The 25,684-nt window shown below is 45.6% G+C and overlaps 1 protein-coding gene across 1 annotated transcript in view; it reads right to left on the minus strand.

The window, feature by feature from the left end:
- Positions 1–5,150: 5,150 nt before the first annotated feature.
- Positions 5,151–25,684, minus strand: part of C3 (complement C3) — a 29,697-nt gene continuing 9,163 nt past the window's right edge. The window contains exons 18-41 of the mRNA XM_019710799.2: positions 24,382–24,490; positions 24,043–24,128; positions 20,692–20,834; positions 20,390–20,602; positions 18,151–18,217; positions 17,967–18,053; positions 17,085–17,288; positions 16,605–16,680; positions 16,144–16,303; positions 15,044–15,142; positions 13,004–13,160; positions 11,450–11,613; positions 10,222–10,380; positions 10,016–10,075; positions 9,806–9,896; positions 9,650–9,701; positions 8,052–8,139; positions 7,844–7,933; positions 6,905–7,010; positions 6,638–6,727; positions 6,356–6,439; positions 5,697–5,780; positions 5,467–5,602; positions 5,151–5,336 (exon numbers count right to left, since the gene is read on the minus strand). Of these exons, the coding sequence (XP_019566358.2) occupies positions 5,195–5,336; positions 5,467–5,602; positions 5,697–5,780; positions 6,356–6,439; positions 6,638–6,727; positions 6,905–7,010; positions 7,844–7,933; positions 8,052–8,139; positions 9,650–9,701; positions 9,806–9,896; positions 10,016–10,075; positions 10,222–10,380; positions 11,450–11,613; positions 13,004–13,160; positions 15,044–15,142; positions 16,144–16,303; positions 16,605–16,680; positions 17,085–17,288; positions 17,967–18,053; positions 18,151–18,217; positions 20,390–20,602; positions 20,692–20,834; positions 24,043–24,128; positions 24,382–24,490 (2,747 nt within the window). The 3' untranslated portion in view covers positions 5,151–5,194. The remainder of the gene's footprint in view (positions 5,337–5,466; positions 5,603–5,696; positions 5,781–6,355; positions 6,440–6,637; positions 6,728–6,904; positions 7,011–7,843; positions 7,934–8,051; positions 8,140–9,649; positions 9,702–9,805; positions 9,897–10,015; positions 10,076–10,221; positions 10,381–11,449; positions 11,614–13,003; positions 13,161–15,043; positions 15,143–16,143; positions 16,304–16,604; positions 16,681–17,084; positions 17,289–17,966; positions 18,054–18,150; positions 18,218–20,389; positions 20,603–20,691; positions 20,835–24,042; positions 24,129–24,381; positions 24,491–25,684) is intronic.

Genomic DNA, 25,684 nt, shown 5'->3' on the forward strand with positions numbered 1-25,684 from the left:
TCTGGCAGAGGGAAAATGACTGGGGGCCATCAGAGACATATGGGGAGAGACTGAGTTGTGTGGCGTTGGGGTGAGGACTGCAGGGACAGTCACCATTTTCCCTGTGTGGGTTCTTCCTTCTATACAACCAGTAGATGCATGCTATGCTTCCTGTGTTGGGCCCTCCACTCATGCCCATGACCAAATCTGAATCTGAATTGGCCTGGAAACCTCTGCTCCCTCCACCCAGTGACTCCCTGAGACCCCGCCCCACCCAACTTGCCCAACGCAGGAGGCACATTACTGGCCAGCAACCAGCCTGCCCAAATGACACTTTTTCTTGGACAACTGGATCAGGAGTCCATGTGATCCAGGCAGGTGGCAACTGACCTTGGTGTGCTCTGATACTTTTGCTGAGTAGCTCCAGGCTCTGCACTGGCACCAAACCAGAATCTACATTAACCTGGTGAACATGACTCATCCCATCCTGGTGGCTCTCTGAGACCCTGCCTCACCCAACTTTTATGCCACCTGAGGCTTTATCAGTGGCTGAACCTTAAGGGAGCCGGCAGGTGGCAGCAGGCCTCGGAGTGTCCTGGCTTTTTGTGGAGCTACCTCAGACCTGGTATTGGTGGCAGATGTCCTCAGTTTGCAGCATGGCCTCTCTCACACACCTCCAGGTCCAGCACATTCAGCTACTAACCACGGATCACTTTGTAGCTCCTACCAGGGAGCTCCTGGCTGGTCACAGCCAGTGGGTGACCTGAGCCTGTACCAGAGCCCCTCCCAAGAGGCCCCAGAACCAACATACTTGGAGATTGGCTTCAGACCAAAGCAGCACACTGCCCAATTAGCCTACAGGCAGCACTCCCAAAGGACGGTCTCAACAGGCACCAGAGCCTACTGGGGCAAATCCCTCTCAGAGGGTAAGGCCCCTGCACAGTAGTCCATAAACTGTGGATGTGGCCAAACCCCACAGCCAGTCAGCCTGAAGGTCAATCAGACCCACTAACATGCCAATAGCAATCAAGGCTCAATTATAACAGGAGGACACACACAACACACACAAGGGACACTCCTGGACCACCCAGAGCAGGTGACCAGAGAGACTGGGACACAGGGCCCTATAGGGCACCTACTACATAAAGCCACCCATCTAAGATTGGGAGACATAGTAGATCTATCTAATACATACAAACACACTCAGAGAGGCATCCAAAATGAGGAAACAAAGAAATATGTCCCAAATGAAAGAACAGGAGAAAACTCCAGAAAAAGACCTAAACAAAATGGAGGCAAGCAATCTACCAGATACAGATTCAAAATAATAGTTATAACGATGCTCAAGGAATTTAGTGAGAACATCAATAAAGAGATAGCAAGCATGAAAGAAGACACAGAAACCACAAAAAAGTACCAGTCAGAAGTGAAGAATACGATAACTGAAATGAAGACTGCACTAGAAGGAATCACCAGCAGACTAGATGAAGCAGAGGATTGAATTAGCAATTGGGAAGACAACATTACAAAAGCACCCAATTGGAATAGCAAAAAGAAAAAATAATTTTTAAAAAATGAGGATAGTTTAAGAGACCTCTGGGACAACATCAAGAATACCAATATGGGCAGGCCCGGTGGCTCAGGCAGTTAGAGCTCCATGCTCCTAACTCCGAAGGCTGCTGGTTCGATTCTCACATGGGCCAGTGGGCTCTCAACCACAAGGTTGCCAGTTCAATTCCTCGAGTCCCGCAAGGGATGGTGGGCTCTACCTCCTGCAACTAAAATTGAACACGGCACCTTGAGCTGAGCTGCCGCTGAGCAACCAGATGGCTCAGTTGGCTGGGGCGCGTCCTCTCAACCACAAGGTTGCCGGTTCGACTCCCGCAAGGGATGGTGGGCTGTGCCCCCTGCAACTAGCAACGGCAACTGGACCTGGAGCTGAGCTGCGCCCTCCACAACTAAGACTGAAAGGACAACAACTTGAAGCTGAACAGCACCCTCCACAACTAAGATTGAAAGGACAACAACTTGAAGCTGAACAGCACCCTCCACAACTAAGACTGAAAGGACAAGCATAATGAAAGGACAAACATAAGGGTACAGCATAAGGAATATAGTAAATATCATTGTAATAATCAAGTATGGTGTCAGATGGGTACTAGATTTATCAGGGTGATAAATGGGAGGGAGCTTGGGGGACAAAGTGAAAAAATTGAAGGGATTACAAAGTACAAATTGGCAGTTACAAAATAATCATGGGGATGTAAAGTAAAGCATAGTGAATATAGTCGATGATATGGTAAAAACTATGTATAGCGCCAGCTGAATAATGGTCGGGGGATCCCTTCTTAAATTATATAAATGTCTAATCACTATGTTGTACACCTGAAATTAATATAAAATAATATTGAATGTCAACGGTAATTGAAAATTTTTTAAAGGGGGGAGGTGAAGGGTAATAAGAGGTTCAAATTTCCAGGTATGAAACAAATAAGTCATGGGGATGTAATGTACAGCATAGGGAATATAGTCAATAATACTGTGATGGTGTGGTACGGTGTCAGATGGTTGCTGGACTTATCATGGTGATCACTTCTTTAGGTATATAAATGTTGAATAACTATGGTGTATACCTGAAACTAATACAATATTGTATGTTAGCTATATTTTTAATAAAAATATTTTTAAAATAAAAAGAAATAGAAAGACTCAATGCTAGGACTTTGAGACATTTCTGCTGGACTTGAACCTGGAGCTGCTATAGCCATCTGCCTTCCATGATGGAGGAGCCCAGGAGGCGAGGCAACACCAGGACAGCAGAACCATTCTGAGAAAGAGTGAGAAACCAAAGGGCCTAGTGACATCATTTGAGACACTGGATGAAGCCTGAGCTCAACCAGACTGTAGGAAAGATGTTAAAGAAAATTTGTCTTCATTGGTTAATGTGAGTTTTTGTCATTGGTTTGCTTTTTGTTCCCTCACATGACAGACCACATATGAGGTGATGGTTAAGTTTTGTCTGTTGACTCTTTGTTCTCTCACATAAGAGACTACATGTAATTACCAATGAATACAAATTTTGAGGCCAAATTGTAGGATAGATGTTAAAGAAAATTTGCCTTTATTTGTTGATGTGAGCTTTTGTCTATTAGCTTTTATCTGTTCCTGTATGTGACGTAATTTCTGTGCTGTGATCAGGGGTTGAGTAAATTCCCCCTTTGGTTGCTTTCTGGGTCTCATTCTCCCAAGAGGGGAGATATGGGATGAGGTTACTTTTCTGTCCCCCTTTGGTCTCATTCTCCCGAGCAGGGGAGATATGAGATGATGTTTGTTGTTCAGTCCGTGTTGTGAGGTGATGGTTAGCTTAGGGTTAAAGAAATTCTTGATCAGGGGTTGAGAGAATTGCCTCTTTGTTCTGTCTGTTTGGCCCACGTCAGCAGATGAAGTGAAGCAGTAGCTAAGTTACATCAGGACGACGTGACAGGCACGTTGCCAGGCTTTGGAAGACCTTGGGCTGATGGTCCCAAGCAAGAACAGTAGATATTGCTTATCCGGATGAATTGGCCCTTTGGCTGGATGGGCAACATTCATATCAGTAACTGTGGGTCCCTCCCGGAACTGGCCATTCCCAGAGGGGGAGGCAGGAACACAAAAACTTGGCTCTAAGGTACATCTGAGAAAATATATAAGACAGACCTCAGTTGGCAGTATTATTATTTCATCATTTGGTCATTTGTCATTGGTGATTTCTCATCATTCTAACATCTTGAAGACTTCCAGCAATGTGCAGCTTACAACACCAGGGGATGTCCTGACTTCCAGCCGTGAGCCTGGTGAAGTCTGGCTGGTTCCCGACCTCTCCGGTGTTGTTCCCCACCGTTAGCCTTCTTGAGAACTTGTTAGCATCTAGAAAACTTGTGTGCAGCTTGCAGCTTACATCAGAAGATATTTTAACTTTCAACAACAATGACAACAGCAACATTCTTCAAATGGTTAACATCTTGAAAACTTATATGCAGCTTGCAGCTTATAGCATCAGAAGGCACCTTGACTTCTCACAACAACACCACAGCATTCTTGGAAACTAGCAAGCAGCGGTGTGGGAGACGCCTGAGTTTCTCTCAGCTACAGACCTGGCAAGGTTTTGATTTATGACTTTTCCGGTGCTGTTCTCCCTCAGTTTGGTGAGGTTTTGGCATCTACTGTAATAGTTACTATCCTATAAAGCTTATTACTGCTTTTGGATACTCCTTACTGATGTTATTTGTGTATTTAGCCAAGTTATTTTTGATTAATAGTAAACATCTCTTACACTTACATGTATGTGTACTCCTTTGATATGACATTGGTATCAATGTATATAGTTTAGTCTTAACCACCTTTACTTTCTGTCATTAGCACATTCTATTAATTGCCTTTGTCTTTTGCTATTACATATTGTTAAATAAATTGATTATTGATAATTAAATTCATTAGCCCCATTCTAGCTTGTGTCCCTCCTCCCTCCTTTCCTTGCTTGTCATTACACAGACCTAATCCTGGGCTTTAAAGTTATATAAGCTAATAAAATCCTTCTTTGTTGGGGAAAAAAAAAAAAGAAAAGAAAGAAGACAGGAAGAGAGTCAGAGAAGGATGTAGGTAAAAATGCAGGTGAGGACCCAGACGAGGATATAGAGAAAATACAGGTGGGCATGTAGGTGGAAAGACAGGTAAGAATGTAAAGATACAGGTAAGCTAACCGATAAAGATGTAAGTGAGGGGCCAAGTACAGACGCAAAAAAATGCAGGTGGATACAGTCAAGGTTGCAGCTAAGAGAGAAGGTAATGATTCCGATGAGAATGTTGGTAAGAATTCAGGTGAGAATGCAGTGAGGAAGCAGGTAAGCAAGAAGTGAGAACTTAGGTGAAGGGGCATTGAGCTGCTGGTGAGGACAAGTGAGGATGAGGATGGTGAGGAAGGATGGTGAGGGCGCAGGTGAGAGTGAGAATGCAAATGAGATTTCTTTCTCTCTTTCTTCCTTCCCTCCCTCCCTCTTTCTATTTCTTCCTTTCTTTCGTTTGTCGTTCTTGGAGATTTCAAGTAAGCACAGAACTGAGATGCACGTGAGGCAGCTGGGAACTACAACTGCCTTTTTCACCCTCTCAAAGACCTCCAGATTTTGTGAGACACGTGACGTATAACTGAAGCTTTATTGGGGGGACGGTGATGGGGGAATCAGTTGGGACAGCCATAGACGATCATGTTCTCCGTGAAGTTGGCCAGGTCCTGGCACAGTTTCTGGTTCTCCTCATCTTGGCATTCATCTGCCTCTGGCCACAGCTCCACCCAGGTGTCCTTCCCGATGATGTAGCTGAGGCTGGTGGGAAGGGAGGGAGGGAGGGAAGGCCGTTCAGGGGGAGGGAGGGAGGGAAGGCCGTTCAGGAGCAGGCCTGGGAAGGGTGGGCGGGGCGAGCAGGCGCAGGCGCATGCGCAGGGCCGGCACTCACTTAGGTTTTTCTCCCCACAGGTCCGAGGAAAGGCCCCATATGAGGTAGTGTTTCTTTTCCTGCAGCTTCAGGGCGGCTCTGCACTTGATGTGACTGATGAACCTGCGCTCCTGTCCGACCTGCACCTCATCAGAGCCTGGAGGGAGGAGAGGGAATCTGAGTGTGTGTGTGTGTGCGTGTGGGGGGGGTTTGCAGTGGGGCAGGAAAAGGAGACAGAGAACGGAGCTGACCTGATTTGATGATCTGCTTGATGACCATTACATACTCATCAAAGTCATCCGACAGCTCCTTCCTGTGTAGCACAGTCTTGTACACTGAGAGGGGAGGACAGCAAGGGCCATGGGCAGGGCTGACCATGGGACGCCCTACCTGCAAGCGCAACTAGGCATATGGCTCCCCCCAAGCAGATCACAGCCAGCTGTGCTACAGATCCCATCTCTTCCCAGGAACACATGCAGCCGCATGTGGTCATACAAGTCCTGTCTCACACAGCCATGCGCACAATTACAACCACCCACAACTTATCACATACACAAGGACAGCTACTCCTATCCCATGTCACCATGTCACACAATCATGGCTACCCACAAGTACAACCTCACACACACACACACAACTACATCCACTCACAACCTTCTTTTCTGACACTCTTGCACACACCCCACCCACTTAATCCCACGTAATCATGACCCCTTAACACACACACCACACACACATAAACACACCAGTCACCCACACCCACAGCCTGAAGCACAGCCATATGCAGCCGTGGGCACTCACAACCATAACCACACCTGCCATTATACAGTCTCACACGCATAATCAGAGCTACACACACCGTCACTCACACACAATCACACATGCACGTGCCCCCCTTACCCCCACTCACCATAGTCCACTCCCGTATCGCAGGCCTTGTCCAGCCTGTCTTCCGAGCTGACCTTGTCATTCACCTGGTGCATGAAGCAGTTCTCTGCAGGGTGAGTGGGGAGGGAACATGATCTAAGGCCCACTTTTCACCCATGGCCCACCTCCCATGGTTGTGGCCAGCCCCAAGCCCATCCCTCTTGGTGTCCACCGGGTGTGGGCTTTTGGGGCCTCTTGGGTCACCCCCATGGAAGTGGGGGTCCAGTGGGTGTGGCCTGATGCTTGCTGGCTCCTGTGCACCCACCCTCAGCACAGCGGCACATTTCATTGTGGCAGAGTTTGCTCAGCATTCCATCCTCCTTCTCTGGGTGGTAGAACTGGGTGCAACTCTCATCTGTGGGAAAGGGGGTGTGAGGTGTCAGAGGGTTAGGGCCTCCACCCAAGACCACACCCGTAGGGTTCAGATTCCCAACTCAGATCTAGAGATGCTAAGTGATCCCTGGGACCCCCAGGCCCCCAACTCACAGATCCTTGGGACCCTCGGACCCCAGGTTCTAGGATGGCTCCTCACCCAGGTTGTAATAGGAGTACACCTTGACTGCGCCAGGCTGGATAAGCCCCACATTAAAGAACTGGTGAACTTTGAATGCTAGACAGTCCTCCTGGGAGTGTGAGATCTGGGGAAAGGAGGAGGTTGGTCAGTGGGGTGACATGGGAGGGAGCCTGGCATAGATACTGGAGGTGGGAGCAATGGTGGAGAAATGGAGGGATCAAGGAGTGATATGGGTGGGAGGGATGGGGGGCAGGAAGTGGCAAAGATCTATGAGCAGTTCAACAAATCTATTTTCTTTTTCTCCAAGGCTCATGACTAGATTACACTTCTCAGCCTCTCCTTCCATTTGGTGTGGCCAAGCAATTGAATTCTGGCCAACAGAATGCTATTTATGCCCATGAAAATATCTCATGATTATTAATATTGTACTGTATATTTGAAAGTTGCCAAGATAGTAAATCTTAAAAGTTCTCAACACACACACACACACACACACACACAACTATGTGAGGTGATAGATGTGCTAATTAACCTTATTATGGTGTTCATTTACCTATATACACATGTAACAAATCATTACATTGTGCACCTTAAACTTACACAATGTTATATGTCAATTATATCTCAATAAAGCTGGAAAAAATAAATGAGGAAAAGGAAGGAAGGAAGAAAGAAAGATGTATATGTGATAGACATGTATATTTGGAGAAAAATGCTAACAATTAGTGAATTTGGGTAAAGGATATATGGAACTTTTTAATACTGCTTTACAATTTCTCTGTAAGGTTGAAATTATATTAAACATTAAAATACAAAAAAAAAATTTTGAAAAACCCATTTCACGCACAATCCCTTTTTTTTTCTAGAAAGAATGGATCCAGCAGAGGACTCCAAGACAAAGACCAGGGAAGGAAAAGGCCAGCCAACTATGGGTGAAGATCCCTCCGGAAGCCTTACCTTGTCCAGGTAGATGATGAGCGTGTTCTTGTTGGTGAAGGCCTGGTTCAGCTCATACTTGGAGATGTATCTGTCAGTGCCAGTGCTCAGCTGGGGAAGGGCAGGGCTTGTGAAAACTCCGCCTGGATCGCCTTCCCTCCCTCCAGTCTCTTCCAGACACCAGGCTCCTGCCCACTGATCCCAGCCCCCCAGCCCAAGACCTTCATACCGTATTGAGGTCACCGATGTCGGGAGCAAAGCCAGTCATCATGGATATATCCAGGATGGACATAGTGGCATCATTGTCTCCCAAGTACCTGGATGGGGCAGGGAGAGAGGGGTTGAGTCTCAGGCGGGGTCAGCCTTGGGGGTCAGTGCCTAGACAAGAGGGTCTGATCAGGGACTAAGGCTTCTGGTGCCCACACTGCAGCATAGAGGGATGTTAGACCTTGGGAAACACTACCCCCAGGGGAATAAAGGAAAGGTATCGTAATGGTCAAGGTGACTGATTGCTCAGGTTCCAGAATCCAACCGCATGGGTTCAAATCCCAGCTCTATATGACATTTGATGAGTTACTTGACCTCTCTGTGCCTCCATTTTTCTAGGAAATGAAGACAAGAATATGGGCAAGTCTCATTTTGCATGATTCCGTTACCATGGTCTGGCTCAATAACACCAGTCCCCACAACACAGTTCTAATTTCAGTATCATGGTATATTAATTGTGAGTAATTGCCTAAAGGAGAAATCTTGGTGCTACCTCTTCAGTCCCCCAATCACTACAGAAATAACAGGTGCACATCATAATAAATGACCAATCATGTCCCTCCTTTCAAAGTCTATCAGTGACAGGTCACTGAGCACCTGCCATTCAGGTCACACACAGATAGCAAAGCACGTAGTTGTGTTACTTCCTTCTCTCCTGGTGAAAAACCCACGTGACATTTTACCAAAATGGATCATCGAAAGAGGGAACTGGCCAAAAAAGCTGAAAGCATGGCAAAGGAATGAAGAGTGGTAATGCTGGAAGTAAAATTTCAATAGCACATGTATGGTGTCGGGGAAGAAACAACAGAGCATGGGAATGGGGACCCTGTCCCCGTGGGGGAGGCCAGCCAGGCAGCAAGAGGAACTCAGTGAAGGCAAGCGCACCGGCAAAAATGAGGAAAGTGGCCTCCAAAAATCAAAGACGTCCCAGAGGCAATGGCACCGGCAAAAAACTTCACAGTAAAGAAACTCTCAAATATCTCATGACTTTGAAAGCTCAAAGGAGTAAATATTGGAAGGTGACCCAACCTTGGAAGGGAACATTCACGATGTCATAGGAATGATGCTTTCTCCATATCATAAGTTATACAAAGAGAAGAGAGGACGCACTGTTCAAACTGCAGTGCTTTGGGTAAGTGCTTCACAAAAACAAAACAGAACTTCAATTTCAGTGTGCTAGTGTTTTAAATGACAGTGCACTAAACAAGTACTCGTTGTACTATACTTTTCATTTCTCTACACCTTTATAATGAGACTTTTTGAGGTCGTGATACAAAAAATGTAAAGGCCCTGGAACAATTGTGATTTCCCTCACTGACTATTAAGATCACTTTGCAGTCTGAGCTTATGTGGTCATGGCTAGTCTCACACTGCCATGCAAAGCAAGGACTGCCTGTGCTCTCTACCTCCTGGCAGGTACTCAGCACAGCACTAGCCACACAATACACTCCCAGAAAGTATTAGGTACCACGGGTAATATTTATAAGTCTTGCTGGCGACTTCTAGCAAGGGAGTGCTTCTAGGGATGGCCAAGATGAACCCCAATAACCCATCTCTTACCTGGCACAGATCTCAAGGTACATGGTGCTCTTGGCATCTTGGGGCTTCTTGACTAGAAACATAAAAAGGCAGAAGGATAGGGGGCACCCAGGACAGGGGCAGACACTAGAATGGCAGTGGGGCAAGGGTGACAGATAGGGTCTTTATTCCTTCTACCTGGTTCAGGGGCTGGTCTTATGTTAACCCTGAGGTCGAACTTCTTGCAGGTGGCTTTGCCTTTGATCTTGGCATGGTACATTGTCACCACCTGGTGAGATGGGACAGGAGAAAAGGTATCAGCCTACTTGACTTGGGAAGAGGGTCCCTTTGGGGTATAGGGTCCGAGAGAAGGTGGTGAATCAAGCAGGTGTGGGTCCCGTTCCTTACCGACAAGGTGCCTTGTCCTTTCCCTTTAGCTGTTACTGTGAAATTCTCATTCTCCTTGGTCTACAGGGAGTGGGGAGAGAGAAGAGAGGTGTTGGGAACCAAGCCTTCTCTTGGCTACCATGGTCATCTCCCTCCTTCTTGCCTCCTAGCAGACCCTGACAGGCATAGAGGACGTGGGCGAGGGGGGTGTGTCCGAGCGGCTGTACCCCTTCTGAGCGCAGGAGGCTGGCAGATTCCCACAGGATACGGTGCACCACCGGAGAGCTGCGGCTGGGCAGGTTGATGGACACATCCAGATTCAGCTCGTCATGGTCAGGGACATCCCGCTGGTATTGGGCCAAGGCTTGGAACACCATGATAGTGGCCTAGAACCCATGAGAGAGAAAAAGCGTGACCTGGGAGACTGAGACAGTGGTTAGAACCCACTTGGGGATGAAGAGACTCAGATCACAGCTGGGACACTGAGACTGTAGCCTAGAACCCTACAGGGATAGTGAGGATAAGACTGAGGGTTGGTGAGTAGTGAGGACATGTTCTAGAACTCTCTGAGAGAGGGGCTCAGATCAGTGCTTGGTGACATGAACACTGTGACCTAGCACACAACAGAGAACACAAGGGAGACATTAGACACTGAGGATATGTTCTAGAATTCTCCAAGGGACAGAGGCTTACACCAGAGCTCAGAGACACTGAAAACATGTCTAGAAAGTGCAGGCGTGAGGCTGAAAGTGCAGGCATAAGACTGAAGGTCTAGCAACACTGAGAATGTGATCTAGACCCGTCCAGAGCAGAAAGTCTAAGGCAAGGGTTTGGAGGCACTGAGAATGCATCTAGAACACACTTGTGAAAAAAGAATAAAGTTGGAGCCTGGGGACACTGAGCATGTGATCTAGAATCCAAAAGTGACACTTGGAATGTGCTTGAGAGCCCATCAGAGAGAAAGGGGGAACAAACTGGAGCCTGAGGTTGCTAAAACCATGGTGTAGAACCCACAAAGGAGAGAGAGGTTTGGATAATGCTCTAGAATAACACGGTCTAGAGTCTACAGTAAGACAAGGTAACGCTGGGAGCCTGATGGACCTGAGAGCATGGTCTAGAACCCACTAGAGGGAGAGAGGGACTTCATCAATTCCCTACAATAATTGGGAACCTGGTCTAGAACCCACCAGAGAGAGGCTCACACCTGAACCTGAGCCCCGAGAACATGATCTAGACACCAGGAGGGAAAGGGAGACTCAGAACACAATTTGAGGCATCCAGAATCTAGTCTAGAACCTACAGATAGATTTGCAACTCAAAACAAAACAAAATGAAACTGATTTCTCAATTTCATTCCAACAACTGCCTCTTTGGTTCTCAGCATCTTATCCAGGAGGCCGGTGGGAGGCCAGAGAGGTAAGGATGCAGTTGCCTGGGGGATGTGGGACCACTTGCCTGGGTGGAACCGTAGCCACCTCCATAGTATCTCTGCTCGTTGAGCCAGCGCACAACCAGAGGCACAGTGTCAAAGTCTTTGAGCAGCAGCAGGGCCAACAGGGCATAGGATGTGGCTTCCACATTATAGAGCTTCTGGTTAGGCTCCTCCCAGCGGTTCTTCTCTGCAGAGAGAACATCAGCCCCCATGCTTACTGCTCTGTTCAGCCTGGAGATAGCTCAGAGAAATCCCAGAAAACAGACTCATACTAGACCTCTGGGTGTTCAGGTGTCCTGGCCAACATTTGAAGCTCCAATATACTGGTTCCTGCCTCACTCTCTTCCCTCATCAGCCTTCACTCCTCAATTTAAACTCTGAACTGCAGCCCCACTGATCTATGTGAGATTCCCTAAACTTGCCATGCTCATTCTTACTTCTGAGCCTTTGCACATTCTGTTCTATTTGAAGCACCTTTTCTCCATCTACTCCTGGTTAGTTCTTACCTATCCTGAACAATTCAGCTTCAGTGGCACCCCAAGACAGAATGAGGCCTTTCCTTCTGTCTCTCAAAGCATCCTGAGCTTCTCCTGTGGCAGGAATATGACGCTCTACAGAAATCTATTAACTCATTTCTTTCTTCAACGAGAGTGTGAGGCCATGATTGCAGGGGCTCTGCCGTATTCACTGTGATGTCCCAAGTGCCTAAGAAAGTACTTATAGCATAGACTGTTAACCATTCCCCCCTATTCCTGGGCACAGCTGGACTACATTTCCTAGATGGCTTTGTGGGTATGGTCACAAGACTGAGCTCTGTCCAACGAAATGTGGACAGCAGTGATGGGGCCCCTCCCATGTCTGGTCTACCTCCCTTGCACAGTCTTCCTGTTTCCCCTTCTGCTTGGATGGAATGGATTCCAAGGCTTTGGGGTGGCAGAGTCATGAAAAGATAGAGCCTGAATCACCGTATCACCCGTGTGAAGGAAAAGCTGTTACCAGCAAGAAACCAACTTCTGCGTGTTAAACCACTTCAGTATACATTCAGATATGTTATATCAGTACGCATAAACCTGATATGGAACCAGTAATTCAGTGCTCACTATATGCTACCCACTCTGCTAAAATCCGTAGGCCGTTATCTTATCTGATCCTAATTATCCTTGAGATGATGCTAATACAATACTAAAGGCACTAACAACCTGAGTGACAGATCTCTTACTGTGTGTTACACTTTCTTCTACCTGCGTCACTCATTTAATCTTTACAACCACTCTATGATGTAGGTGTCATTTTAAACACAAGGTCCAGAGAGGTTAAGTGAATTGTACAAGGTCACACAGTGAGAATGTGGCAGAGTGGGATTTGAACTTGAATCTGTCTGATATCAGCCCATGGCCTTGCTCCTGTATTATAACAAGTGGTCAACACACACTTGTTGAATGATGTAATGGACCTTTTTGTATAACAATAAGGACTTTTCACACCTACAGCCATCTACCCCAGCTGAGCTTAGCGTCATCCATCCCAGCTCAGCTTATAGCCATGCATCCCTCCTCACCCATCAGGCTGCCCCTCACCTGTGGCTGCGTTCAGAAATTTGGTGAGCCGGGAGCCGTCCAGCTTGTCCAACTGGGCCAAGGCATAGCCAGCAATGGCTACAGTATATGGTCTCCGCAAGTTCTCGTACTGGGATTCAAGGAAGTCTCCTGCCTTATTGATACTGCCCTCCAGGCTCTATGAGAAGAAGATTGGGTACTCTGGTCAGGGGGGCACTGCTGCCACCGGGAGCTGGCAAGGATCACACAAGCACCACTTCCTGGGCACAAGGTTTCTGTCCTTGAGGCATGTCTGTCTTGGATCTGTCTATGTTTGAGGGTTTCTCAGACATATTAGCCACCTTAAATTGCTTTGTTGCTGAGGACCTACTATGTGCCTGGTGCAGTTTATATACCCAGCAGTGTACTGGTAAATGTTTAATAACCAGCTGTCTAGTCGAGGTGGGGGCTGGTTTATAGATTGCCAGTTACTGTGGTGTAAATACTCCCACCATGGCCAACTTCAAGCTACCAGTGTGACATACCTTAACATGGAGTGGGAAAGAGATGCCTCAAATAGGCACTCAGGAGTTAGAATGAGCCAGAGTCACCATCATCATCATCATCATCTTCATCGCTAACATTTACTATGTGCTTAGTCACATATTCACTCATTTAACCTCAAAATCCTATGAGTTAGGTATTATTTTCATCATCATACCTATTGCAAAGATGACACTACTGAGACCTAGAGAGATGAGGGCCAGGGCAGACATGATTTGTAGTGTTTGCTGATTTCCATAGTGTAAATACAACCATGGCCAATTTCAGCCTACCAATGTGGTGACACTGAATGTAGAGCTGGGAAGAAACGGGTAGTAGCACAGTATTATACAGTATGTCCACTATACAGGTATGACAGACATAAATAATAATAAATAGGTAATTATAAAAGTTAATAAAATAAGAAAGGATGAGTTTTGAGTGTGTATTACCTTTGTTTTTATGTTTAATGTTTAGTCTAATTTATTTAAATCTAAGTTTATATAATTTAATTTTTAACAATGATTGCATTTAACAACCAGCTACAAAATTCATGGAACATTAACAATTGATTAATATTCCAGCTAGTTTCAGCACACTCTTTATTTGAATCCTAGCAGTCTGGTTCCACAGCCTATGCTATACTCCACTGTAAGGTTGCTATGTTGTAGTAGAAGCTAATCCTGTTGCCAGCCAGGCTGTCTCTCCTACATCTACCCATGACTTTTGTAGGAACGTCTACTCCTCCCTTGCATTCACATGGCCACAGTGGAAACAGCCATATTTGCCCAGTAAGACCTACTTCCTGGTCTCAGCTGATTGGTCCAGAAGTGATCATCTTACTCAGGCTGAGCCAATCAGAATTCTTCCCTGGGAATCTGAAAGCTCTAGCCTTGGTCTGTCTATTTCTCCAAGGAAGGCAGCCATGTTCTGCCAAGTAGGCAGGCTGGCAGAGAAAGCTGAATTATTGGGCAAAAAGGGAATGAAGGACACAGGAGAGATGAACAAAGCATCCTGGCAGAGTCCCTGTGCCAATTTCATCTTTGCACTTGACAAATTGTTGGCTGCTTAAAATAATTCTCCCATTAATTTTTGTATAATCTGGGTCACACATGTGTTACCTAGAACAATTCAGAGAGTCCTAAAACAATTCAAAAATCATTATACCCATTTTACAGATGCACACACTGAGGCCTAGTGAGGGGAAGCACCAGAGAGGCTGTGAAGTCAGATCTATCTGACCCTACAGCCTCTTTTCTACTATAATTTCTTTGAAATCTGCAAGGTTTGAATTAGAAAGATCTGATTCTTGGTCATTAAAAGTAACAGCCTTCTCCCCTCCATCTTTTTTCTGGGGTCCTGAGGAGGGAGAAGCAGCTGGCTGATGGTGGGATCCTGTGGCTCCCCACTTGGGAAGCTAAAGGTCAAACAACCCACTCTCAAAATCCTAGGACAAAACAGATGGAGTGATCACAAAATCTCCAAGGTGGATGTGTCCTTGGTAGGAGAGGGGGGAGAGGAGAGGATAGAGTCACTTACATTGACCTGCCCCTCGCAAATATCTCTAGCTTCCTGCAGCGCAATGAGAACGAAGGCCGTGAGGGACACGTCTTTCTCCTCAGGATTCTTGAAGCCACCCTACAGTGTGGAGCAGGAAGCAAGGATGGGGTCACAATTGTCCCCACATTCCAAACAGCAGGTCAGGGCAATGCTGGATCTCTCATCAGTGTCTCACAGCATGAGTGAATGAACGAATGAAACTCATTCATTTGTTCATTCACTCATTCTGCAAATGTTGCTGGTGCTGTGGATAAGATGGTGAACAAAAACCATACACTGGCCCCAGCCCTTATAGAGCTTCCCATTCAGTAGGGGAGACAGACAAGAACCAACCAGCTCATCAACAGACATATCATTACAAACTGATCAGTGCTATGCAGGAGAAGTGGGTGTGGCAGTGAGAATGGACAGTGAGAGTGTGACTCAGTCGGGGAAGTTGGGAACGGTGTCCTTGAGGGATGACAAGTGGAGCCACAATTTAAGGAGTAGGATTCAATTCTCACAGAGGGCAGGGGTAGCATGCCAGGGAGCAGGAACAGCATGTGCAAAGGCCCTGTGGCTGGACAGAGCAAGGCTCCAAGCAGTACAGCTGGAGTGTGGAGAGAGGGGGAAGGATGTGAGGCTGGAGGCCCAAAACGTCAGGATAAGGCAGTGATTCTCCATCTGGAGCACACATCAGCATCACCTGGGATGGGGGGGCTTATTTAAACTCTGATTCCTAGGCCCCCACCCCTAAAGTTTCTGATTCAGTGCATCTGGGCTCCAGTCCGAGAATGTGTGTTTCTAACAAGTTTGCAGGTGATGCTGATGCCGCTGGCCCGGGGACCACACTTTGAGAACCACAACTCTAAGGAGTTCTGAGTTCATTTTCAAAGCAGTGGAGAGCCAGGGAACTTTCATTTTGCACTGGACTCTGCGAGTCTCAGGTCTTTGCAAAGGAGGAATGACACTCTCAATTCCTGTATTCCTCTGTTCCCCCACACAATGCATTGGGCAAATGGCAGATGGAATTTCTCCTATCCATCCTGTGACACTCAGGACCCCTCTCCCCCAGCCTGCCCTGAATCCCTGACTCTTACAATCATTTCTTGGTGTATCACAGGTCCGTCCTCCTGGAAGACTCCATCAGGCTTCTGTTTCTCCAGAATTAGCCACTTAACAGCCCCACAGAGGACTTCGGAGTCGATGGCAATGAGGTTGGCAGCCAGAGAGAAGACCTTGACCACATAGGCAGTCAGCCTAGGGGTGGCACAGAGCATGAACCAATTGGCTCTGGGAGACTGCCATCCTAGTCAACCAATGAGCAGAGAGGGGCAGGGCCTGGCTGGGTATGCCATTTCTGTGTGTCAGGGCTCAGGACCCAGTGTTGCAAGCAGGCAGTGCTTAATGACTGTAGGTCACTTAGCCAACGGGAGCCTTGACTCGCGGGTGGAGGGGTCCAGTGGCAAAGGGCTGTGTGGGGGACACCAGCCTAGACCTGGGTAGGCTGGGATCCAGGGCCTGCTCAAGGGGGTGCAAGGCCAAGGATGGGCAAGCTCACCAGGTGCTTGATGGCCGGTCCTTGAAGGCTGCAAAGGCCTTGTTCGCTTGTCTGAAGGACAGCTCCTGGGTGTACCCTGCAGGGGAGAGATAAGTGTTACGAGAGGAGCAGGGGCTGAGTGGAGGCGATGGCTGGTGTGGGTACATCAGAGAGGAGAGAGGTTTAGAAAGGGGACAAGGATTCCATCAAAGGCGGGGCAGGGGTTCAGAGAGGAAAGAGGGGGCTCAGTACTGGGAGGGATATCTGGAGTGGAGAGGAACTTAAAGTGGGATGTACTCTGAGGGTGGGGGAATCAGAGAAAGGAGGGGTAAGAAGTTCTCAGAGAAGAGGGGTTCAGAGAGGGGAGGATTCTCAAGGGGGTTCAGGGGCAAGGGGGTTCAGTGCACAGGGAGCTCAGAGAGGGGCTCAGAAGAGGAGAGAGCTCAGAGAGGGGACTGGGGGAGTGAGGCGGGGTGTCTCCGAGAGGCGTAGGGGACACACCCTTTTTGACGAGTTCCAAGGCCTCCTGCCGCTTTTCCAGGCCGAACTTGTCCCACTGCTCTGTTTGGTCCAGGTAGTGCACCGCGATGACGGTGGGCGTCATGCCAATCATGATCTGCTCCCCGCAGCCCGAGGGGGTCACAATGAGGTGCTGCAGTCGCTCTCCATCAATGGCGTCCTCCGCCATCTGGGCCACTGGGGTCCCTGCAGCCAGGAGAAAGGATGGTCTTCAAGCAAGGAGACCCACTGTGGGGCGGGGAGAGTCACAGCTGCCCCCAGTGTTCCCAGGTTTTGATAAGCCAGGGCCAAAGAGTCAGGGACAGCTTTGGGCTGGGGACATGCGACTGAGAGGGAGCTGTCCCTGGGTCCTCTTGTTCCTAGAGGTAAAATAACTCTAGGAACAATTGGCATGAATACTTACATAATGTTTAATGTTATTTGCTGAACTCTGTTCTAAGAGAACACTGTATAATATTTCATTTCATCCTCCCAACAACCCTCAGATATTTGCCTCCATCACAGATAGGAAACCAAGAGTCTCTCCCTGAAACCTTACAGCTGACAGGTTGCAAGGTACCTTTCCAGCTCCTTTCTGTCCCTTTTCACCTGAGTCCTCCATCCTGGACAATTAGGTCCAGAATTTCTGCTCTTGAACTCTATTGCTTCTCATTTAAACTTCTTTATCAGCAAAAACTATTTGCTGAACTAAATCCTGCCTGGAGCTGTCAATGAACAGAACCAGGAAAGGCTATTCTAGATGAAGTGGAGCAGAGAGGTGCCATGGTTAAGTATTCCCCGAATTACATGGAACTGGGCTCCCTTCTCAGGGCTCACAGCCCCCTGACACCTTCCTGGGCTCCAGGGGTTGGACCAAGGTCTCACCCTGCAGGAGGATCCTGGTCTCCGACTCCGTGTCTGGGACTTGGTCACTGAGGTCTGCAGCGTGGATCTCCTCTCGCTGCTCACCGTCTGTCGGTCGAATGAGAGACACCCATGGCACCAGCCTCCTCCCACCGCACGCTGCATCACCACCCAGACCTCACCCCCTCTCCTGCAACTGACTCACTTTGGCTCAGGTGTTCTGGATCCAGTGTGCGAACAGCCACAGTTTTGTTCATTCTGATTCCTTCTGGCTGAACAGTGTTGAGGGAGGGCAAAGTCAGGAATAAAAGGAGAGACAGACAGCTAGTCAGCAGGGCACTGTTCTGGGAATTACTGTAGCGTAGGCATGATGGCATCTGCCCAGTTTTAGATTTGTGACTGGGAGCCAGTTACTTAACCTCTCTGTGCCTCAGCTTCCTTCCTAATAAAGAGGAGGCACTACAAACATCTACCTCATATCATTGTGTGAATTAATAACAAAATTAATAATGATAAAGCAACAAAGCCTTTAGAAATCTTCCCCTGTGCCTAAAAGCTTTCTTTACTCAGGTTAACTCATTTAATCTTCACAACAACCCAATGTAGTGGGTATCGCTATTATCACTCCCATTTTAAAGTTGGGGAAAGTGGAGAACAGAGAGTTGAAGTAGCTTGCCCAGAGTCACACAGCTTGTAGAACAGAACTGGAGTTTGAACCTGGTAGTCTAGCTCCAGAGCCTGTTTATAACCGAGTGCCTCTCAACGAGTTAAATAAAATAAAAATACGTTTTAGAAAATAAAATTTAAAAAATTGATTTAAAGTAATAAATGAAATAAAATAATAAAATTAAACAAATAGACAAGAATAAGAAAAGACATAAAAATGAAATAGAATTTTAAAAATTAAGTTTTAAAATAAATAATTAAAATAATAAATCAATAAAATAAAAGAAAATAAATAAAAAATAAAAATACAAGATTGCAGAAGTACTTAGCACAGTGCTGGCACATATTAAGTGCTCAGTTAAATTAGGGGCTATCTTAATTAGTATCAATGACCCAATCAAGTTCTCATATGTCCTCAGATAAACCTTTATTGTGGACAGTGGCTGTTTTTGCCTTCCCAGAACTCACTGTCCTTTCACCTAGTAATAATGCCCAGATTTTCCTTTGCAGACTGAGTTTTCTCCCATGGTGTGCTGGCAAACATTTAACATCCAGGTCTTCAGGAAGAAAGAAATCCTGATTTGTAGGGTGCCAATTTCCTTGGTGTAAATATCCCCACCGTGATGGATTTCAAAGCAATCAGCATCAGTAAGTGCAGAATTGGGAAGAGATGGGCTCACTGGCTCTTGGCAGCTGGCCTCACAGGCTCTGGTTTCCCACCAATGCCTGCTGAGCCATCTTGGAGCCCAAGGCAAAAGCAAAAAATGTGTGCCCCTAAATATACAGTGTAATATATTTTTAATGGCAATATTATTACAGAACATTAAAGTAGTTGAAAAAATATGAATTTGCTTCCATTAAAGCCAGAAAAGGAAAATTATAATAAATTCTGGTTTGGGTATAAATAAAATATTTCAACATAAAATCACAGTCAGTTTTACCACATTTTCTTTCAAAATTTTTTCAACTACTTTAACAATTTAGGGAAAAATTAACCATTTAAAAAAAAAACCGCACAGGCATGTCTGTGGCGCACTCATTTTTTTTCTTTTGCTTCAGGCTCCAATATGGCTTCGCTGGACATTGTCAGATCCCATCCCTATTTAAAATTTTGATATTTTATTCATCACAGGGCTTTTTGGCATTACTTTTTATTTCTTAAACTACTACATTAAAATATTAGTAGTCTTATTTATGATCTCACATTTTCCTCTAAAATATTAATCGAAGATGATAAAAGCCTTTTATTAATGGTTCGCTTATTATATTTGAAAGTGCTCCACACTGTGGGAAAGAGTAGAAATATCACTGTTAATGTATACTTCAGGGGTAAAAATCATAGGTGAAAATAGAACTTTCCTATGTTCTCGCATCATATATTATTGCTTTATAAAATTTGGTCTGTGAATTATGTTTCCCCAAGATTTTTTGAGTCAAAAGAAAATTCCTATACTGAAATGTGTTATACAAATATGACATACAAAATACCTTATTTGATATTAGAATATATTTTAATGAAAAAATAGATAATTGATCTTTATTACTGAGGTTTTGGGCACCCCCTCAAAATTTCGTGCCCAAGGAGAAATTTGGTGCCTCACTTGCCTCACCCTAATAGTGGCCCTGCTTTTGAACTTCTAGGACTCCTAAACTTCCTAAGCGGGACATTGTATGTTCTTAGTGTCTCAGAGCCTGGGTCTCCAAACTGGATGGACAGCACAAGGAGAACAGGAGCCTTTCCTGAAGGACAAGAGGCAACAGGTCCCCTAAGGACTCACCACGACCTTCAGGGTCTTCTTGACACCGTCAGAGATGAAGAAGTCATAGACAGCGGCCTTGACTTCCACCTCCTGCTGACCGACCTTCAGGGGCACAATGACATAAGGCACAGCCACGGAGGACTTGGGAGGGATGCGCAGAGTCTGCTGGTAACGTTTCTTGGCAGTGGCCAGGCTGCAGAAGGCTGGATTGTGAAGCAGTTCTACCCTCACCTGCCAGGGAGAGAGCCTCAGGTCAGGGGCATGTGCCATGGTCTCTTCCTCCAAGCTCCTTTCATGGCTGTGTTGCCCCTAAGACTCACCCTGAGCTCATCCGCCTCCCGGTAGTTGTAGAGGACAGCCCGGATCTCCACCTGCTCGTTACGCACCACAGAGTAGGGAAGCCGCAGGTCAATGAAGAAATCTTGTGCCACCGTGACTTCATAGGGGTCGGCCACACAGATCCCTGCCCAGGGGAACACAGAACATGAGTGCCACGGGTAGGGGGTGGGCAGGACAGACAGGGTCCAAATTCGGCTTCAAGTAAATAATTTTTCTGTGTGATACTGTACGGTGAATACATGTCATTATACATTTCTCCCAAGTCAGAATGTACAACACCAAGCATTAATCCGACTGTCAATATGGACTTCAGTTTCATAAGACTGTATCAGTATTGGCCCACTGATTGTGACAAATGCAGCACTCTAAATGCAAGAAGTTACAAAAAGGGGGACTTGGGGAAGTGAGAGCTATATATGACAACTCTATATTTTTTCTTCAGTGGTTTCTGTAAGTTTAAAACTGCTTTAAAAATTTGCTAATAATTAATAAAAAGGGAATGACTTCTTTGTATTATTATTATTTTTTAGTTTATTGGGGTAACAATTGTTAGTAAAGTTACATAGATTTCAGGTGTATTCTGTAATACATTATCTATATCTCACATGTGTGTTCACCACCCAGAGTCAGTTCTCTTTCCATCACCATATATTTGACCCCATTTACCCTCTTCTAGAGCACCCCTCCCCTGTACCCTTCTGATAACCCCTAAACCATTGTCTACATCTATGAGTTTTTGTTCCTTCATTTGTTTGTCTTGTTCTTTTGTTTTTGTTTCAGTTTTATATCCCACATATCAGTGAAATCATATGGTTCTCTGCTTTTTCTGTCTGACTTATAATGCTTAGCATTTATAATCTCAAGATCCATCCATGTCACAAAAGGTCCTATTTTATCTTTTCTTACCGCCGAATAGTATTCCATTGTGTATATATACCACAACTTCTTTATCATATTATTTAAGGAAGTATCCATGTATTGCTGAAAGGCATTTACCCTTTCATCTCTAAAATATGTTAAACTCCAATAATAATGATAACTCAGACTCATGGACTTTTATAATGTGCCAGGCACTATTATAAGGGCTTTACATGTATTAACTCATAACAGTCATCACAATGCTTTGAGTAGGTACTATTTCTAGCATGCACATTTTATGGATGAGCACAGAGAGGTTGAGTGACTTTATTAAGGCCACACAGCTGCCCAGGGAGGACCTGGGATTTGAACCCCGGCATTTGCGATCAGGAAGCTCCCTGTTTTTAATGATTTCAATTCTTATAGCTCAGGAGTCTAAAATTTCCAAGTTCCATTGGTTACGACACTAAAATATTTATTCTGAAGCTCTGTGATGGGAGTTCTGAAAGGTTCATCCACTGGTGATCTTGGGCAAGTCACCTTCCTTCTCCAGTTTCAGTGCCCTCATTTGTAGAAGAATAATAGTACCAGCCCATAGCATTGTTGTATACATTAAATGAGATAATATGCAGAGAATGAAAACAGTGCTGCCAACGCAGTGACATTGGGAAGATGTTACAAGGGCACAGAGATCAGAATCTAAAAACCACAGGGCCCTTCGGCATTCTGACCTCCAGGGGATATTTGACAATGTCTGGGGACATTTTTGGATGTCACAAATGGGGACGGGGTTGCTACTGGCATCCAGCGGGTAGAGGCCATGAAGGCTGCTCAGTATTCTACACTGCACGGGGAAGCACCCTACCACAGAGTTATCCAGCCTGGAACGACATCAGTGCTGAGGTCGGGAAATGCTCATACAGGACAGAACTTTGCCAACTTTCGGGTACATACAATTCTCCTGGGGATCACGTTCAAAGGAAGGTTCTGATTCAGTGGGTCAGGGGTGGGGTCCAAGATTCCTAATGTCTAACAAACTCCCATATAAAGCTACTTTACCAGACTGCTACCGGTTCAGGGACCATGCTTTGAGTAGCAAGGATCTAACCTGGAGCTTTCAACTTACTTTTTTTTCCAAGCTGCAAAAACTTTTTTTTTTTCTTTTTTTTTTTATGAAAATGTACAACAGGTAAATGGAAAAATGTTGTAACTTGGAACAGGGAGGGGGGCCAACAACTAGAACCGTGCCAAGCCGTGCTGGTCTCAGGAGGACTATGTGCCCCCATATAGTGACTGCACTTGCCATCTGCATTTGCACAAGAAAAATTGCCAGAAAATTTCAATTCCTTCAACTAAAAACAAGATAAGCAAATTTTGGAAATCTGGAAGCCAGGAAAGTAAAATGATAATAAGGTATAATGTATTATAAATGATAATGATAATACATTCTGGCTTTGGTATAAATAAAATATTTACACTTAACATTGTGAGTTTTAATACACCTGCTTTTGAATGTTTCAATATTTTTTCGACAAATGTAATGCTCTCAAAAAAATTAACCTTTAAGATACACATAAAACATGCATATGGGACACACATTTTTCCTCTTGCCTTAAACTCCAATATGGCTTAGCACGGCTCTGGTCTCTGTTTAAAATTTGGATATTTTGTTCATCATGGACTTTTTTTGCATTCACTTTGATTTTTAAAAAAACTTTTGCAGAAAAATATGATTTATCTTGATGACTGAGGTTTTTGACACCACTCAACGTCAGTGCCTTACTTTCCTCACCCAACTCCCAGCTCTGCTCTAAACATGCATATTTAGCCGGAGCGCCTCAGCGTCTCACTCCAGCTGTTGGTGGCCAGGGGACAGGTACACCTTTTTGTCATGTTTCACAATCTGACCACCGATGTTTCAATCCCCCATTTCATCCTGCTTCCTCTTTTATCTTTTCTTAATTGCTTTACCCACTATCATGTCGAAATCACCTCCTTAAAAGTTTCTGTGGTTGCAAATTATTCTGTATGATATTACACTGGTGGATAAATGTCATCTACATCTGTCTAAACCCACAGAATGTCCAACACCAAGAGTGAATCCTAACGTCAACTATGAACTTGGGGTTATCACTACATGTCAATGTAGGTTCATGGATTACAACAAACGCACCACTCTGCTGGGGGGTGTTGACAGGAGGGGAGGCTCTGCGTGTCGGGGGTGGGGGGATCTATGGAAACTCTGTACTTTCTGCTCAATTTTTCTGTGAAACTAAAACAGCTCTAAAAATAAAATCAATTTAAAAAATAAAAAGCACTATGTCACCCACTGTCTAGACTCTGACATCCCTGCCCAGTAACCAGGGGGCAGAGTATCAGCCACCAAGAAACAGAGGACCTATTGGAATGGGATGAGAAAAGGCCCAGGGGCCCTGGGGTTTCTACCTCCTGAGAGCAGGGCCACCATTTCTCACCTTTCTTGTCAGACAAGCTCACAGCCTGTATCTCCCATGTGGTGATGGAGTCTTTCAAAAACACCTTCATGATCTTCGTAGAGACTCTGAATGGAGGAGAAATGGGGGCCTTAGGAGAAGACATGGTGGGGGGGCGGGTATGGAGGGGCCCAAAGGGGCAGGTTGGAGGGGAACAGGGGTGGGCATATGGAGGTAGCCCAACTCTTGTTTTTTCTAGGTTGGGGTGTGATTCCATAAAAGAAAGGGGGTTGAGATGCATGCAAATTAAGTGGTGTGGTCTGGGGTATTGGTAGGAATTGGCCTGTGGGTGGGTTGAAATGGGGATTATCCCAGCCTTACCCATTTTTCTCTGGTTCGTTTAACTCTTCGATGCTCCACAGCCAGCTCTCAGGGAACTGGCTTCGGGAAATGATTTCGTCTTCTGGAATGATCTCCTCATCCAGGTCACCTGGGAAGGTGAGGGGGAAATCTGGGTTTAAAACAGACCTACTTTCCTTGCTGTCCTCTACATACTCATCTCTATAGCTCTGGAGGGGCTCCTAGCAGCAAAACACACCCACAGCCACATGATGACTTTTGGGGGGCCCAGGCATGTTTGCCTTTGAGAGATCCTGCCTCCATAAAAAACATAAAAAAATCATATTTTACAACCGAGTTGGTATAAAGGCGAAAATAACCCAGACTGGGTTACAGTCATCGTCCCCCATCTTGTTTTCAAAGAAATGAAAGCATTTGTGAGAGTCTCTAAAAACATCATGGTCCCCAGGCACCATGCTTGCTGCATGTGTCTTGAGGTTATGTTAGTCCTGAGGGCAACCAGGTAAGCGGAAAAAATGTTGAAGAGGTGGTGGCCTTTAGAGCCAGCTGGATCCCTCAGCAAGTAAACAAAGCTGGGATGGAAGAGGGTTCAACCCTGGCTGGACTCTTCTCAAAAACGATGGACAGATTTTAACTTGGCTCAGGGTCTAACAACAAAGTAGGTGGAATTCCATAGATGCCTAAATCCACTCATGCTCTGGAATAATCCATCAAAGTTCCTTTGGAGTACTAATATTTAAGCAACACTCTGCCTCACCCCCAATTGGCTAAAAAACAAAAACAAAAACAAAAAACACAATACTGAAAAAAAAAATACCCATGTGCGTGTAAACCATATCCCAGCAGATCAGTTTTGTCTAACTTCCTTAGTAGCCCTATCTTCTCTTTGTGAAAGAAAGTCTCTATGTCACTGGAGTAGAAGCAACATGCCTAGTTATCATAATTCGCAAAGGGATTGAACGTCCTGTGCTCAGGACTTTCCAGCTAAAAGAATTTAGAATTGGAAATAGCTGCCTTTGAGAGGTGGCTGCTTATTTCTAAGCCCCCCTCCCACCCCCCAAAGCACAAATGTGCACAAAAATCCTGTGTTACCATATGTGGTGCCCATCGATACCTGTTATCTTAAAGGCTAAATGAAAATTGATCTTTGGGAAAATCTCTCTTGATTTTAATTTTAAAAGAAGTTTTAAAAAACATAAGTAAAAATAAAGTGGAACTTTACAATGAAGAAATTGGCAGACACTGCCTTAACCCAGTGATTAAGGTTCACTTCACCAATAATGGGACAAATCAATGTCAGGTGCCTCCTGATATATGACATTAA

This window comes from Rhinolophus sinicus, linkage group LG07 (genome assembly GCF_036562045.2).
Source record: "Rhinolophus sinicus isolate RSC01 linkage group LG07, ASM3656204v1, whole genome shotgun sequence".
Taxonomy (NCBI): Eukaryota; Metazoa; Chordata; class Mammalia; order Chiroptera; family Rhinolophidae; genus Rhinolophus; species Rhinolophus sinicus.